This window comes from Chaetodon trifascialis, chromosome 3 (genome assembly GCF_039877785.1).
Source record: "Chaetodon trifascialis isolate fChaTrf1 chromosome 3, fChaTrf1.hap1, whole genome shotgun sequence".
Classification (NCBI taxonomy): Eukaryota; Metazoa; Chordata; class Actinopteri; order Chaetodontiformes; family Chaetodontidae; genus Chaetodon; species Chaetodon trifascialis.
The window spans coordinates 19,924,222-19,941,416 of record NC_092058.1 but is presented as its reverse complement, the minus strand read 5'-3'; the positions used below and the strand labels follow the sequence as shown (position 1 = coordinate 19,941,416).

The following is a 17,195-nucleotide window of genomic DNA, read 5'->3' as shown; positions in this document are numbered from 1 at the left end:
GTCAGTGACAATAACATGTCGGTTATCATTCATGTGTGTATTCAACTTGTACCTATTTCAGTGTCTTAAATTCGGAATGTTTTAAGCTTCTGATTTCACTTGTGTTATTTAGAGGTTCGTATGCAGGAGAGAGTGTTCATGGGAATTGGAAACAAGCCTTTCATGGACATCCAGCCCAGTGATGCGGCCATCAGTGACAGAGCTGTCAACTATGTGCTGATGGGAAGAGATAAAACAGGTTTACTAAGTTATTCTTTTTTTTTTTTTTTTTTTTGACAATGTTTCCAAAAAAAGTTGTGAGGCTGTGTAAAACACAAATAAAACAGAATGTGATTGTTTTTCTAATCCTTGTTGACATATACTCTGTTGAAAATATTACAAAGACAATAAATTAGCTTCATTGATTTTTATACCTGCTAATTCTGAATTTGATGCAGCAACACATTTCAAACAAGTTGGGACAGGAGCAACAAAAGACTGGGAAAGTTGTGATAAACAGATAAACAGGTTCATTGGCAACAGGCGAGAGTATCATGATTGGGTATGAAAAGGGCATCCTGGAAAGGTTCACAAGAAAGGATGGACTGAGGTTCACCACTCTGTGAACACATGATTGTATAAAGGAGATGAATACATGAGCTCAGGAACACTGACTGCATTCTGTTTTTATCTACATTTCACACAGTGTCCCAACTTTTTAGGAATGGGGTTGTTGTATTCTTAATCATTGTGACAGCTGTCACTCACTCTTTGGCTTTTCCTTGCTCATCACACTTCCTCTCATAAAGCGTATTCTCACCTGGCCTCTACAGAAAACAACATGCTGTCCTCAGCGGGATCACATGGTTTACAGGACGCTCTTCGCGGGGGGCGACCAAAATCTCTTGGTTCAGGTAGCAGCTCATCTTCGTCCTCGTCCTCAGGAAGGGGTTCCCTGTCCCCTGTGGGATACCTGTGTGGGCCAAAGCGAAGGGTGGCCTTGGGGAGCATTGGAGGATACGTATCATCTCCTGGAGCTCTGGAGGAGGACGACCTGGACCATGAGAGCGGGAGTCAGAACTTACTGTGTGAGTTTAATGTGCACAACTAAGCAAATAAGCTCCAGAATGCAAATGGACTAAAGGATTAGATGCAATTGTACACCCACACTGCCATCGCCATGACAGTGTGTAGTTAATGACCCTTGAACAGTTTCTCTGAGGCCGCTGGGCATCATGTTTTCAGCCTGAGGACAGGTCAGAGGTCTGGATCAATCACTTTTTCAAGGCATCCATGGACATTTATGCAGAGATGCTGATTGCTGATAGTGTTTGAGCCTTGGCTTTCTAGTTAAGAAATCTTTTTACCACTAAGTCACACAGGTTGGTTGACTGATTTGGGTCATCCATCCATCCATCCATTGATCATGTGTCTAATCAAGTCCTCTCTTTGCTCCAGTGGACAGCTCTGAGTCTTCAGGGGAGAGTGTGAGTGGCTTCAGCAGTTCCAGTCACAGCTACCACTCTGCTATTGGAGGAGAGGCGGAGGACACCTCCTCAGTCTGTGCCTCCACTATCACCATCAAGGAGGCAGTGGTTGCTCATGGAGCTGAGGCCTCTCCAGTCTTCCACAAACCAAATGCTCTGGAAGGATCCCCAGAAAAAACCCAACCACCGGTTGCACCCAAGCCCAAGTCCAAACCACAATACCAGGCCAAAGATCTGTCCTGTGCCAAGGTGCAGTACAGAGCTCATGATCAGTACCTGAGTAATTGTTCATATGTTAAAGGCATAATATGTGTAATTTCTGCATTAAATGTCAAAATAATAATAATACTAATAAAAAATACTAGACATATATCACATTATATATTATATTCTATTACATTATCCCAAATGTTTCCAACAGTGTTCAAAGCCAGAAAAATATGTAATTTTATTCAAGGTAAAATTACCGTTCTTTTCATTTGGTCATATCCCATTTACCCCCTCTCATTGCTGTAACTTCTGGAGAAACACGGGAAATACCTGACGATTCGTCAGAAAGTGAGGAAAAAAGTCAGCGAACAAGCTAGCTCACTGCTTTATTGTTTACTGTTGTTTGTACTGCTTGACTCTTGATGGAGCACAACTTTTCACTTTCATCAGCAATGGTGGTTGTTTAACAATGAAGACAACAACTCCCATGATCCAATGCTACCTCATGGTGTCATCAAGCTATGCCTTTTGTCATTGTTTTGATTGACAGACCTCGAGTGTCAGAAATACTTTGCATTTGAAGACATGGAAAGTAAATTACAGACAGATTCATCACTATCTAAAACTACCTCTGCACTGCTTATATTGAACTGTTGCCGGGTGCTCGGTGTATTTTCTCATGCTAATTGTCAATCCTCTCTTGCAATTAATATCAAATTAACAATGTGTTTATGAATCTCTCAGGTTCAGAACACTGGTGTTGGAAAGTCCACTGAGGTTTGAGCTGTGCAATATGGTACAAGGTGAGTACAATTTGGGAACAGTTAATTATTATGTGTATATGAATAATAAACTGTGCTGCTGGAAAATTTAAAGTCAGTCTAAAGATTTCATTTTCTTTCCACAGATCTGGAGGCAACCCAAGAAAAGAAGTGTTAAAACAGACATCCTTTTACACCAGCTGTAGCTGTAATCATTACCACTCTGTAAATAGATCTTCTTGTTAATCTCACCACTAAAACAATACGTCAGAAAATCAATGTACTGTATTTTGAACAGTGATACATTCTGAAGTGCATATCTGACATGGCTTTGTAGTGTTCTGTGAATCAATTTAGTCTCATAGCTCATTCAGAGGATCATAGAGTTGCTACTGTATGGTCTTTGAGTCTGTGCTTATTCATAACATAATGCTAAATGTACAGTAGTCAAAGAATGTGCCTAAATAATACTGGTGAAGTCAGATGTGCGGACCTGATCCCAGAGCAGTTTAATAAACTCTTGTGTCAGTCTGTGAAGAATTGCAAAAGCAGTAAACACCGTAATACCACCTTTATGTCCTAAATGTATTACCTTTGGTATAAATGTATCCAGCTTAATTACATGTGTGTCTTACTTACTTCCTCTGACAATGGAACACATTCACTCTGTCCTCTCTTATAATTAACAGTGTTGTATAAACTAATATGAAGATATTGATCAATGTAACAGCTGTATGGCTTTCTATTTGAAATACAGCATATTTGCAGTAATGATGAATGTGTTATGATGGTTTTTGTCTGTATTTTTTATTTGCACCACAACATTTCTTTTGCAATAAATACGGTGGCCGACAAGGCCAAAAGCGCCGCAAACGGCAAAACGCTGCAAACACAGGAATGATGCTTTTTCTGTTGCATTTGTTTTATGTGTTTGTGTGGTTTTTGGCTTTGCATCATTCCAAAGTCATCAAACGTAACCAATATGCTTACAGTCAGACTGAAATTTCTAAACTCAAACACTGATGGCTAACTGTCTTCAGCTTGCATTTGCAAATAGTTTAATTACTAGCACAGAGGAGTCCACTACATCATGCAGATGTTTATCATCCATGTTTTCTGCATTCAATGTGTAAAAGAAAATATACATCAAAGTCTCAACACTAAATGTAGAGTCACATAATTCACAATACTGTCTTTACTGAAATAGTATTTAACAGGAAATGGCCTGTTGCTCCTGGCAGATACCCTTTACGTCAAAAGCTGTGATTTCTGCAGAGCAGAACGAGTCACACTTCCTTTTAACCACACAGGACTTTTCTTTGGAACTACCACTTGACCTTGCACATCATGTTTGAATCAATGATTAATTTCATCCAACGCAAGTCAAGAACGGCTTTGTGAATTGTATTAAAAGCAGAACAGTCATTAATCCAAGACATTTTCCCTGTAAGTTCAGTCACTGTAGCCTTTACAAGAAGGAGCCTCCCTCCCTTTGCAGTATGTATTTATTATCATTCATCATTAATGTTCTGCCTTCATTACTTTATTTTATTTTTGTGAGGAGAATTTACAATAAATACTCTTGTAGTTCCCTGTTTTTTCTGTACTTCACTTTTGTTCTTTGCCGTTGTTTCAGTTCTGAAACTGACCCTCTCACTGCTTTTCCCCCTCTTTTTTAAGGCACACATGTTTATTATTTAATGCGGAAGTGAGTCCAGGTGATAGATGCCACAGTCTCTGTGCAGCAGCCAAGCCTGCCTTGGCAAAGGCACTCAGTCATTTCCACTGAGTGGGTTTGGACAGAGCTCTGTTAATCACTGAATTCACTTTGCTGACCTAATGCCCAACTCTGGAGCCAAGACTTGTGTATGCAGTTAATACTAGTCTGCCCAGATTACCTCAAACCATATGACTGGCATCATGCTCTACTTTTCTTTTCTTTTTCTTTTTTTTTTTATGGACAAAGTTACAATTATTAAATCATTACTGGCGAATACTTTGATGTTTTTTGGGGGTGCATAATTGGTAGAGGCAAGTGTATAAAAAGCGCCGTGGCAGGAGTTTTACTTTACCAGTGACAACTTGTTTGTACAAATTTTCCTTTTGTGTACTTGGAACTGTGGGTACCGCCCTCTTTACCTCATCATCTAGCAGTGCAGATTGTCTTTGCTATGCATCTGCTGTGATGCAGCCTAAATCTGGGGGTGGAAAGTGTAGTTTATGCAGGGCATGCACAGGTTACAATAACTTCCTGTACTGCACCTGTGACTGAAAGCTGACATGAGATTTAAACCCTTCCAAAAGGTTTACACTGGTATTATTCTACGCTTTTTCATTGTCAGCAAATGCTCCAAGTCATTCATTCATACTGAGGATGTAAATCTTCTTAAATTGGTCACAAATATATGGAATATATTTTTGAAAAACCTAAATAATTTCCTATTACCACTGAGCACTGTATGCACTGTTTACGGCAGATGTGACTCAAACAGCAGTGAGTAGTGCATTTGTATGGGACTTTTTTCAGCGGGGGACTTATAAGCAATGGTGAGTATTTATGGCAGCCGCTTGGCCTGTGTGACTCAAAATAACCTACAGTTCCCCATGTTCACGGGATTTAAGGAACATGTCACCCAGTGCGGTTGTGTGGCTCATGTGCATTGTGTTTTATTGTTGTCCAAAAACAACAAGCTTCAGGCTTTGAGCACAGACAGACAATATTTGTTAGTAGGATTATTCGTTTTGGGATTTGCTGACTAAAAGGAAAATAGTGAATATTGCCAACCTTATCAAGGACTGGATAACCTTCCTGAACCTCAGTGGGATGATCATTTAACAGTACTAGTTCTTATCAAATTACATTTTTGAACAATACTGCTTAATACAATCGCGAATTACCGGGAACCTGCATATGGCTTCCATCATCCACATGAAATACGTTTTGTTTTGTTTTGTCTTGTCTCATCATCAAAAACATTAGTCTCCAAGTAAGAAAAGATATCCTTCACCCTAAACTTCTGCAATATTCCGCTAGCTCGACTCGCGGAGTGGACTAATTATTTGGAATCCACGCAGTAACACGGGCAACCTGTGATGAATCAAAGGAGGACAGAGGTGGCACCACATCTGTGTACTTGCGGGAAGCGTGCGCTCTGTTCAGGGGTGGGTCGCGTGCGTCACGCCCACCATCAGACTGACTGGACCAGCACGAGGAGGACTACAAATAAGAGCGAGATAACGGCGAGGAGGGACACAATATCCTCCTCTGAGCTGGAGATTCACTGGAAACGCGGTTTAGGCAAAGAACACAGCAGCAGCCATGGCTCAAGGTAAGCTGTACACCGACTGCTTTTCTTTTGAAGCAGACGATGTTTAAATGAATAGTGGAAAAGATTTAATTGGATAGTTGGACTGGAGTTTATAGTTGGCTAAATACTTAAAAGTACATACATGTCCATTCATAGTGTCATAATGTATATTCATCTGTTCTTCGGGGTTTTCGCTGTTTTTTTCTCCCCATCGTGTCCTAATTCCGTTTCCGTTAAAGTAACTTTAAATGTTAGTGACCAGGAAGGGCAAACTTTCACTGAGTCTGGGACACAGGTGTCAGTAAGCATGCTGCAGACAGGATGTCTGAGAAGGTGACAGTTATCACAGCCTGCACACTGAATCACTCAGCATAAGCTGGTTTCAGTGCTGCAGTCAAGCACACATTCACCAGGGATCTAAAGCATCTAAAAAAATGTTTCACCCTCATGTTTGAGCAGATGATTGTGACCTCTGGGACCTTAACACTTCGAATGGCAGCTGAGAGCAGCTGGAGCCTCCGCCGGGTAACTGCTGCTATCTTTACAGGCACACACACCTCCCTACAAATAGTTTGCTTTATGCAGAGGCGTTCAAAACCTCCCAGTCAAGCCTGTATGTTCGCTCTCAATCACTCGAAAGGTTGAAATTGTTGTCAACCTGTGTGTCTGTCGGCAGAATGTGGAGCAAAAATATCTGCAGGAGGCCTGTGGGACGTTTTTATGGTAGAAAAGGTATGCACTTTCATGAAGTGTGTACTTAATGGAAAACATGTGAATTTATCTGAGGTCATAACAGAAACGCTTTTACCATTGGGTATATTTAATCTTCATAGGAACTGGATGTTACCAAGGAGCAGCTACACATTGCACACAAACACAAAAATGAACAAAAACAACCGGAGAATTTGCACGTAGAATAAACAGCATATGAATCCTTTTCACTTGTTTTCCATCTGTTAGACATCCAAGCATTTGCTTCCAATTGAAAGTCTTTGTGATGGAGCTCTGAAGTCAGCATGGGTGTCACCTGCAAGACTGAGGCCTCCTTTCACTTCTGATGAGAGTTTGCTTATTTATTTTTCCAGAATTAAAACAGTGTTTACTGTTCCGGCCATGACCCAGTAGACACCAGCTCCATTTTATTTTAATTTCCTTATAAGGCTTATGCTGGCCCCGGTGCTGCTTACTGAGACTGCCCCTCTGTGCTGTGGTCATGGTTGGTGAAGAGGGAGCGTCGTGTGGGCGTGTTCACTATGTAAAGGTTAGCGAGGAATCCAGGGTCAAGGCTGAAGAATCTCTGGCCATTCATTTCATATTAAAGCATTGTGCTGCTTCAAGTTATGCAGCAGAGAGGATGATGTCATTTTCACATTGCACCACTAGTGTATTGTTTCTGAAGCTTTTGGGTCGCAGGCATTCATGTGCAATTATACTGTGGAATGGGTTTCACATCCCGTCAGCTCAGGATCTGGTTTATTGGAGTCTCTTGCCTTGGGGTTCAAGCACAGTAAAACTGGTCTTTCTTCAAAAGGAAAAAGCAAAAAGTTCTTGGACACAAATGAGATATTTCTTTCTCCAGATGGTTCTTCAATAAGCTGTTAAAGGCATCCAAGCCCCATTTCAGGGTTGATATATAATTGATATTTGCACAGATCAAATGTGAGCTAAAAGACTGGAGAGTATGCACAGGCAAAGCCCTCATAATCCTCTGACTACAATCTCCCGCTGTCCCAGAAAAGGTAGCGTTATCATCTTTAAGGCATTCACCCCAATTAGTTACACTAACATGTCTTGAATTAGAAACTGAACTAGTCAAAATCAGTAAAACATCAGAGAAATACTGAGGAATGACCCCCCCAGTGGACGTCATGTAAAACAGCAGGAAGTCTTTGCCATTTAGTCTTTGTTTGTCCATGTCTAGCCCAGCCTTGACATCACCACCTCCACCTCCACTTCCTCATATAAGGGGAGAGGTTAACCTTCTGTCCTGTCATGGAGCAGCCCTGCCAGTGAAGGCAGCAGGAGGACCATGGAGGCATTATTTTGGGGGACTCGAACTTTTCCGACAAACAGGAAATCAGAGGGTGGGATTCTTAGTCACAACACGCCCTGGAGAGAAGGAGTGGTGGTGTGTTTGCACATTTCACAGGGAGTGACTTTCTGTCTGTGTTTACCTCTTGTTAAACCCGTACAGAGAGCCCTGTGAGACAAGATGATTCTTACCGTCAAGATGACTGCGAGTGTCCTGCACTCCACAGTTTTATTCCAGAGTCCACAGAATTTGCTTTGATGATCAAATAGTAAACCATTACAACCATCTGACCTTCTTCTTTTTTTTAAACTCAATTGGGAACATACAGCCTTTTTAGACGGCAGTTTGCTTTCACTACTGTTTTCACTTTTAGAAAATATGAAAACCACATTCACAGCCACAACATGAAGAAATCCAGACTCTAGTTAACCACAGTTTTCCGGTAAATTCACCACAAGTCTGCCATAAAGACAAGTTATTTGTGATTGTTATACCTTGTATATTCTCTTAAATATCCCTTATCCTGTACACAGCTATACGTTTTACAGCTTGCACCTCATCAAGCCTGTTTTGTGACTTTTGAAGTACTCCATAAAAATATATATTATTCTCCTTTCAAATTAAAATAAGAGCACAGAATATGTCTCAAAACAGATGTACGTGTTCTATACATTTTAATGAATGCACTAAAATACTTTCCTCATGTAAATTCTTTGTTGTAAAGCATTTTGAGCTGCGTTTCTTGCATGAAAGGTGCATTACAAATAAAAGTTATCACATTTTTCAGTGTTTTTTTTTTAAAAATCTCTTCTTTTAAGCTCTGGACATTGATCGTTGGAACCTGGAGTGTGAGTTCAACAACATGGACCATCGCACTGATCTCAATGGTGTGGACCGTCTGATCGTCAGGAGAGGCCAGCCGTTCACGATCAGCCTGTACCTCCGCTCTGGAAACTACCAACCAGGAGTCAGCTCTCTTGACTGTGTGGCAGAAACAGGTGCTGCTTTGCCTCCTTACTTTTATGTCACACACGTGGAATATTGCTAATGTATTCTAACAAAACTTTCACAACATGAACGTGTCTTAATGATCCTGTAATGAACAGAGCATGAAGGGAAAACCTTGTGGTTGTGTGCTCCCATTCAGGAAGTGAGGTTCACATTGGAACCCACACTGTGTTTCTGACCTTATATTCTTTGCTAGCTATTGTGATTTCAAAGATGAGAGGGGAAAGGAGCGGTAATTTTGGTGGAAAGGAAAGGGAAGTCATTTTCCCTTGTTCGGAGGTTAGTGATACTGCCGCAGGCCTTTACAGCAAGCGCACTTACAGTAGCTGTAAATTGTTCTGTTGTTTTTTCCATTGCTAACCTCAGCTCCTCCCTTATTGCTCTACAGGAGTTAATAGCCTTAGACTGTTATTGTTGGAAGCCCCAGACACTGTTTTATCATATATTTGCCCTCAGAATACATAAGAAAAACACTGAAAACTATCTGTCGTTTCTCCTCAGTTCATATTTGGATAAACTTCTCATGTAGAGTAAGATAAGACAGCTCTTACTTGCTATCAAATCCAGCTCTTTAAACAGGAAGTGTTGCTTGCCAGCAGGAAAGCATGTGTATAATCATAGATAACATTATCAAACTTTGAAAGTCAAGTATTTTTGAAAGGTTTAGAGCAGGACCCTTAATCCCACCCAGTGAGAAGGATGTGATGAAAAAAACTGCCTTTGGTTTAGCTGGCTGTACTGGGTGGAAGATGTGAAGGAATTCACACTTTGAGAGACTTGCGTCCCAATCAGTTTTGGTCATAATTAGGTGCTATTTCACAGTTACGCAGTCCACGCATGAGACGAGATTCCAGAGATGTTTGAACTAAATTTAGGGTTGGGAAAACAGTGGAAATATCCCCTGTGAGCTTCCATTCCCCAGACACAAATGTTTCAGCGAGCTCTCTTGGCTGTTTCTCACATGTTGTCTCAGGGCTCTAACCATATTCACTATTACATGCAGGTCCCCAACCCTCTGAGCAGTACGGCACCAGGGCCTCCTTTGGCCTGTCTGCCCACACTGACACAACCCGCTGGAGCGCCGCTGTCACTAGCCCCCCCGGGGACATGGTGGCCCTGTCCATCTGCTCTGCCCCTGATGCACCAATAGGCCGCTACACCCTGACCCTGGGGCGATCAGGGCGGATTGAGTTTATCCTGCTCTTTAACCCCTGGTGCCCAGGTGGGTAAACAGACCATACGTCAAACTGTCATGTAGCGTATTGTGTGCAGTGATCTTAGGCTGCAAAGTGCTTTGATGATCATGTTTCCCTCCACAGTGGGTTTAGAACAGGAGCTACTCAGAAGTATTGCTGAGGGGGTCATATAGGGGGATGGCAGTTTTAGCTCAGTGATCATTGCATGATTTTTTTAAAGTGGTAGCTCAATATTTTGGGAAATATGACTATTCATCTTGTTTTTTTATAGAGAGTCAGATGAGAACATCAATACCATTCATCATGAGTGTGTCAGCAAATGAAATAAAAGATGTTGACTGGTGAACTTGCAGCTGTCGGTTGGCTGATTTTGTTACTTTGGACAGAGCTAGGCTAGCTGTTTCCCCCTGTTTCCAGTCTTTATGCTAAGCTAAAATAACCAGCCTCTGGCTGTAGCTTAATATTGAGTGGGTAGATTTGAGAGGTATTGATCTTCTCATCTAGCTCTTATTAAGAAAGCAAATTAGGACAGTTTCCAAATTGGCAAACTATTCATTTAAGTCAAGTGGAAGTTTCAAACTATTAAAATGCTATGAATGAACTCCATCACCTGCAGGAATGGGCGATGTATTCATTTTCCAAGCAATTAAATCAATACTAGACAATACAGTCATGTTTCACTCAGCACATGTATGAGTTCATTCACTGTATTGTTTGTGATGTATCTTGGCAACAGGAGATGCAGTATACATGGACGATGAGCAGAGTTTGGCAGAGTATGTCTTATCTCAGGATGGAATCATCTTTAAAGGCAGCTACAAACATCCAATACCAACTCCCTGGAACTTTGGCCAGGTACCAACACCAACAGTGATGCTGTCAGGCCGACTTCATCTCACACACACAGTGTCATCAACTGGGCGCGCATTGTGCCAGAGTTCATGCTTATTATGATAAGTGGAAAATGTCCACTTACATAACTGCAAACGTGCAGTCATTTCTGAACATCTGACACCGAAATGAACTGATATTTATGTGTGACAATGGGCAGTCTGAGTCTGATAAAGTGTCTTGTCTCTGATACAGTTAGCCTGGCATTATAAGTTGATTACGTGTGCAGCTATTGAGCTACAGCTCGGCAGAATGGCCCATCTAAATGACTAATCTAAAGTGTTTGCAGCTGTTTTTGTTGAAATGTTTCCAAAAAGGACATTAAACCTCGGATCTCACTTTTGATTACTTTTCCACCAATATATTTCTATGGCTGCCAGACAACTAATCAGCAGTAATACCTGTTTTCTCTGTGCAGTTTGAAGGTGGAATCCTGGATGTCTGTCTGAGGATTCTGGATATGAATCCTAAATGTCTGAATAATCCTGGCAAAGACTGCTCAGGGAGGAGAAATCCCATCTATGTTTCCAGAGTGCTTAGTGCCATGGTAAGTCATTTTCTGGTGTCTGAATTCACTTTTCTCTTTAGAAAGAGATATGCTCTGCTTCTTTATTTGCCTCGTTAGGGTTATATGTGTTTGTGATATAAAAAAGCTTGGATTTCATATGAAACAAGGGTTTACAGTCCTTTCCTTTCGTTAGGTGAATTGTAATGATGACAAAGGGGTGTTGCTGGGAAAATGGACAGATGGCTATGACGGAGGTGTCAGCCCCATGTTCTGGAAGGGCAGTGTGGAGATTCTGCGCAACTGGGACAAACAAGCCTGCCAGCCTGTTCGCTACGGACAGTGCTGGGTGTTTGCTGCAGTGGCCTGTACAAGTAAGATAGGACAAAGAGGAGCTTTGTGGCCTATCACTGGAAAACACACTTGATTTGCCTCAAACAGACACAGCGTAACACCGTATATGTAAACACACAGTTATGATATGCATTTTGCTCCTCCTCTTAGTAATCGCAATACTCATGTAAGCTGTTTGTATACCCTCTTAGTTTCCAGAGCCCTTGGCATCCCCTGCCGAGTCATCACCAACTTCCTGTCTGCCCACGACAGCAATAACAACCTGGTGATTGAACGCTACATCAATGAAAATGGAGATCTCATTCAATCCAGAGAAATGATCTGGTAAGATTTCTTATGTTTTATGTGTGTATTTGGGGTTTTGCAGTATCAATGTACTAGGATTATTGTAGCATTATATATTCTGAAGGTAAAGGGTGTATAAAGATACATTATGAGGAGAGATACTGTGAATCCTTTGAAAGTGTAAGTATTACACAGTAGAGGTTTAGTCAGCCAGTTAACTGCAGTTTTTGTGACGATATCTGAGAATGTCCAATTATTAGATATCTTTATTAAAGTTCCAAAACAGAAAGTGTATCCAGTGTTGAGGATGTGTGTTTTATCTGTAGGAATTATCACTGTTGGGTGGAGAGCTGGATGACCAGGCCTGACTTCAGGTCTGATTTTAATGGCTGGCAGGCCAGTGACCCCACACCTCAGGAGAAAAGTGAAGGTAATGAATACGCTGCACAGAAGAACCCATGAGGCCATTTTGATCAAGGCGAATCCTCACCAAGGTTGCTCCATCACCTTTGTTTCTGCATTGTTCCCTCGCCTCAGGAGTGTACTGCTGTGGCCCCGTCCCCGTCAGGGCCATCAAGGAGGGTGAGCTCACGCTCAAGTACGATGCCCCGTTCGTCTTTGCCGAGGTCAACGCTGACGTCAACACTGTCATGAAGAAAAAAGACGGCAGCACATCGAAAGTCATTTCCACTACGGTGGTGGGCCAGAAGATCAGCACAAAGAGCGTGGGCAGTGACCGCAGAGAGGACATCACTCATCTCTACAAGTACCCTGAAGGTAGAGCTCCCTGCTGGATATACTCACATATAAACACACCTGACTACACTTCACTTCAGCTGATCCCTAACATAAATAACATTATTACAGCACACCATAAAACATGACTGTGTCTAGCAGATATGAACCTCCTCTGCATGCCAGCAGGTCACTCAACCTCACTGGCTGTGTAAATTCTTACATTTCTCATCAGAGTTTGTGTTTCCTTTAATTTACACAAAATCAGCTCTTAACTTTCTTTGTTTAAGAAGGCAATCTGTCACGTTAGGTATCTAGAAGTCGGCGAGGCAAAACTTAAAGTTGCCAATTGTGAGACTTCTTTTATTCAGCGTGTGGTTTTGTTGCTTCCGTTATGCCAGGCACGGATGAAGAGCGGGAGACTTTCAAGAAAGCCAACCATCAAAACAAGCTGCTCCAGCAGCAGGAGAATCAAGGCCTACACCTCACCATCAAGGTCTCATCAGACATGAGGAAGGGCTGCGACTTCGATGTGTTCGCTGTGGTTACAAACAACACACAAAGCGAGAAGAAGTGCCGTCTGGTGTTTGGATCCTGCGCCTTGTCCTACAATGGCTTCCTGGGAGGGAACTGTGGTTTTAAAGATCTGCTCAATGTTGAACTCTCACCAGGAGCAGGTGAGCCGAGTGGCCATGTGGCCAAGTAAATTTACATATTGGTTGGAAAAAATACTTAAATGATTAAAAGCAAAAGTGCTGAAAAATGTCCCCTGTGACTGTTATACAATTATGTATCATTAGATTATTATTAATGTAAAACATTTTTATAAAACATATTTCATAAGATCTTTATATCTCAAATATGTTCTTAAGCACAGTACTTGATATACTTTGCTACATCCCACCACTGACTGTGAATATTGATAATATGTTGTACATGTTCTTTCAGAGAGGCGAGTTCCTTTGAGGCTGAACTACTCTAAGTACGGTGGCCTGCTTACGGAGGACAACTTAATCCGTCTGGCAGCTCTGTTGTTGGACTACACCACCAGAGAGCCAGTGCTGGCAGTGAGAAACATTGTGCTGGACAACCCTGAAATCAAAGTCAGAGTGAGTACAGTGACGTGCAACAAGAGATATACAGTTAAAAAGAGACAGTATGGAAAACGTTTCTCTAATGTCACTACTATAGATGGACAACTCGCCACTAATGCTGGCAAAGAATTAGATTTGCAAAGTCCAATTAAATGCAAATGCAAAGCCAAAAAGACCACCTTGACAACCAATTTATTAGAAATGCTAAAATGCAAAGAATCACGCCAGTTAATCACGAAAACCATTTAAGGGCCTACAGTGTGTATACACAAAGCTTGGCCCAAAGCTTTCATGAACTAACACCAAGCGGTGGCTGTGCTCTGCAGATCCTGGGCGAGCCGAAGGAGAATCGGAAGCTGGCTGCCGAGATCACCCTGCAAAACCCTCTGCCAGAGCCGCTGGAGAACTGCTGCTTCAGCATCGAGGGGGCCAACCTCACTGGGGGACACGTCATCTCTGAAAGGTTGTATGAGTCCCCAGAAATGATTAGCTTTAGTCACACACAGAGCACCGGCTGATAAGACATAAACTAGAAGCTGTAACACATCTTACGCATACTTCTCTGAAGGCACGGGCATGCATGCAGACTTTAAAGCAAGAAGCAAGAAACATTCAAAATCCCAGAGAGGAGGTAGACCCACAAATTAGCTCCTGGACACAAGTTATTTCTGACAACAACAACAACAACAAATGGGCTTCTTTTACCGTTTTGAAGGAAAATCATCAATTTTGTTTAATGGAAACGTTTCGGCTCCATTTGAATTCCAAACTGAGATATGTGTTATGTTCTTTTCTGTTTTACTGCACTGGCTGCAGAGCAGTGTCCAGATGTCTGACTGGATGTGCCCATGTTTAGTCAGGAGAGAAGCCCACTGGTTAACAGAAACTACATCCCAGTGGTGTTTAGGGGCAGGCACAGATGAAATCCCAGTGAGATGGCTTGTTTTCGCTCTTTGTAGACTTTGATCTCTTTCAGTGAGCAAAGTAAGGAGTATCCAATCAATTACTGTACATAAAAGCAGCTTTGGATCCTGACTGCACTGATTATGCTTCATGTGTGGACACCTCCATGATTTCAGGCTCAGTGTTTTTGTTTGGCCAGAAGTCTGTTGCATGAAACAGATGAAGAACTGTTATTAGTAGTAGCTTTCACTCTTCTGCTGAGCACTTCTAAAAGCTCCATCTGCATTGTCTCCGTACATAGTCAGAACTGTCAGGAGTGCTTTGTCAGTTGTAATCCATTGTCTAAATATTTTTTCAATCAGTGGGTTGTGATAAGAACCCTCCTTTTGTGTGTCACAAATGTAATATTTAAATATTTACCCCACAGGCTGCACTCCTCAGTGGGTCCTGGGGAAGACGCCAAGGTGAAAATCTACTTCACTCCCACCCAGTCTGGGCTGAGAAAGCTGGTGGTCGACTTCGACAGCAACAAGTTGTGTCACGTCAAAGGCTACAGAAATGTCATTATTGGAAAATAAAGCCTTTCGACCATCGCAGTCCCTTTGACAGCAGCTTTCTTTGCTCTTTCTTCAGAACTGTTAACTGTTCAGCCGTGGAAAAATTAGCAAATGCACCTTTTTTTCCACAGTCTTTGATGCATCGAGTTCTTCTCTGTTCAAATGCTTTAGAAGCTCACTGTAAATGGCTTTCGTATATCTGTTTTTATTCAGAGCCTCAGATATTTAAATGTGACCTGAGAGGGCTTTGTACTTGTGCAGACCAATCAGATCTGAGCATACAAAACTTTCACACAGAATATGTGCTGTTTCTTCTCACATTCTGAAGTGATGATTAGTGTTTTTGGTACTATTTTTAAATAAATACTTTTTCAGCGCACTACAATTAAAATTGTTAAAAGCATCTCATTATTTTGTGAGAATGTTTCAACCAGTCAGACTGTCTTCACACAATCTTTGATTTTGCCAGATAAAATGTGTGCAATTGAGAGTCATGAAGGCAATGTGTAGATTTAGGTGTAATTTGCACCTTTTTGCATACATATAGCAAAGGTGATGAGGCATCTGGCATGTTTTTGTGAAGCTGCTTCACTTTGATGTTGCACACTGAATATATCATCAGCGGCTGCTCGGGTAAAATAATGATGAATATATTATTTACTTAAGAGATCAAGTCACGGAGCTTTGATAGCTGTAACCCAACAATTCTTTTAGCCATAATTTCTCAGTAGCAGTATTAAGTAGTAGTATGGAGAGCATTTGATCTCAGTGTTTCACCATATTCTGCCATATGTGTGGATATGGTAATGGCATGCTGTGCCTAACTCCTCTTTCCTTGTACCAAGGAATTCAATTCAATTTTCAATTCAATTTTATTTGTATAGCGCCAAATCACAACAGAAGTTGTCTCAGGACACTTTCCATATAGAGCTGGTACAGACCAAGCTCTTTTATCTACAAAGAAACCAACAAGGACACATAACATTGTTTGAAACCGTATTACTGTGAAATCTGTCTCGTTCATGGCAAGCTGCAGTGCCGCTCCGTACAATTTAAACTGCAGCCTACAGTAAAACAAATCACCATGTGTGCGTATGTGATTCTTTTTCCTACAGTCAGATGAAGTGCTGCTCTCTTCTGGCCACAAACAGTCATTGCAAGTATTTACTCCAAGGCTGGAGAGCTCGTGTCGAAAGCATTGTTTGTGTTGCACAGCAGCAGTGTGCAACACACAACCATTCATCTCAATATAATAAACAATAGCATCTGTTGGAATTATTATTGCCTAATGCTCGGATGGTGCAGAGAAAGTCAAAACTGAATTATGTACCCTTTTACCATTTTATAGTAGATAAAAGGGTAATCAGAAAAATGTCTATTGTCCTTGCATCAACAACATGTATTAGGTTAAATACCATAAAATGGGATTTTGCCGCGTAGTTCCCATTAAGGATGCACAAGGATCTGCAAACCAATGAGTTTGTGCTGCCAAAGCACAGATTTCCTCTGCAGAGAGAGGGCTTACCCACACTCTCACTATCATGTACAGAATTCTCCAATACACAGTGAAGATAAATGAGAAATGGATCGAATGAAAAAATAGATCAAACTTAGAGTCTGTGATGTTTCATCAAAGCTAAGTTGCCCCTGACACTCTTAAGTGTCGGTTTTTAAGTATCCTGTTTCCTGTTATTCAGTCCCTGTGGTAGTTTGTCAAAAAACACTAATATTTGCTCTCTGTGATGCCGCAGCAACATCGACTGAGGCTCACCGAAACGTTGATTTATGAATGCATTTAACAGAAAAGACAGCAAACAGCAGAATATGAGTCAGGTGATAAACTCCATAAAAATTGTACTGTGATTGAGAAAAAAAAGTGATTAACATACT

General features: G+C 41.4%; 2 protein-coding genes across 3 annotated transcripts in view; both read left to right on the top strand.

The window, feature by feature from the left end:
* Nucleotides 1-3,271, top strand: part of quo (quattro) — a 28,871-nt gene extending 25,600 nt beyond the window's left edge. The window contains exons 20-24 of one of the 2 annotated variants that reach the window (XM_070959348.1): nt 113-238; nt 813-1,067; nt 1,438-1,715; nt 2,421-2,479; nt 2,584-3,271. In XM_070959348.1, the coding sequence (XP_070815449.1) occupies nt 113-238; nt 813-1,067; nt 1,438-1,715; nt 2,421-2,459 (698 nt within the window). In that variant the 3' untranslated portion in view covers nt 2,460-2,479; nt 2,584-3,271. Of the gene's footprint in view, nt 1-112; nt 239-799; nt 1,068-1,437; nt 1,716-2,420; nt 2,480-2,583 lie in introns of both variants that reach the window. The other variant, XM_070959349.1, reaches the window with a different exon arrangement.
* A 2,387-nt stretch (nt 3,272-5,658) lies between these two features.
* On the top strand, nt 5,659-15,701 carry tgm2b (transglutaminase 2b). Its single transcript, XM_070958799.1, has 13 exons — nt 5,659-5,766; nt 8,596-8,775; nt 9,789-10,007; nt 10,718-10,836; nt 11,291-11,419; nt 11,574-11,751; nt 11,923-12,055; nt 12,343-12,446; nt 12,554-12,793; nt 13,153-13,428; nt 13,700-13,860; nt 14,172-14,308; nt 15,176-15,701. Exons 1-13 carry the CDS (start codon nt 5,757-5,759, stop codon nt 15,324-15,326), a joined length of 2,037 nt encoding a protein of 678 aa, XP_070814900.1. The 5' UTR covers nt 5,659-5,756; the 3' UTR covers nt 15,327-15,701.
* Nucleotides 15,702-17,195: the final 1,494 nt, after the last annotated feature.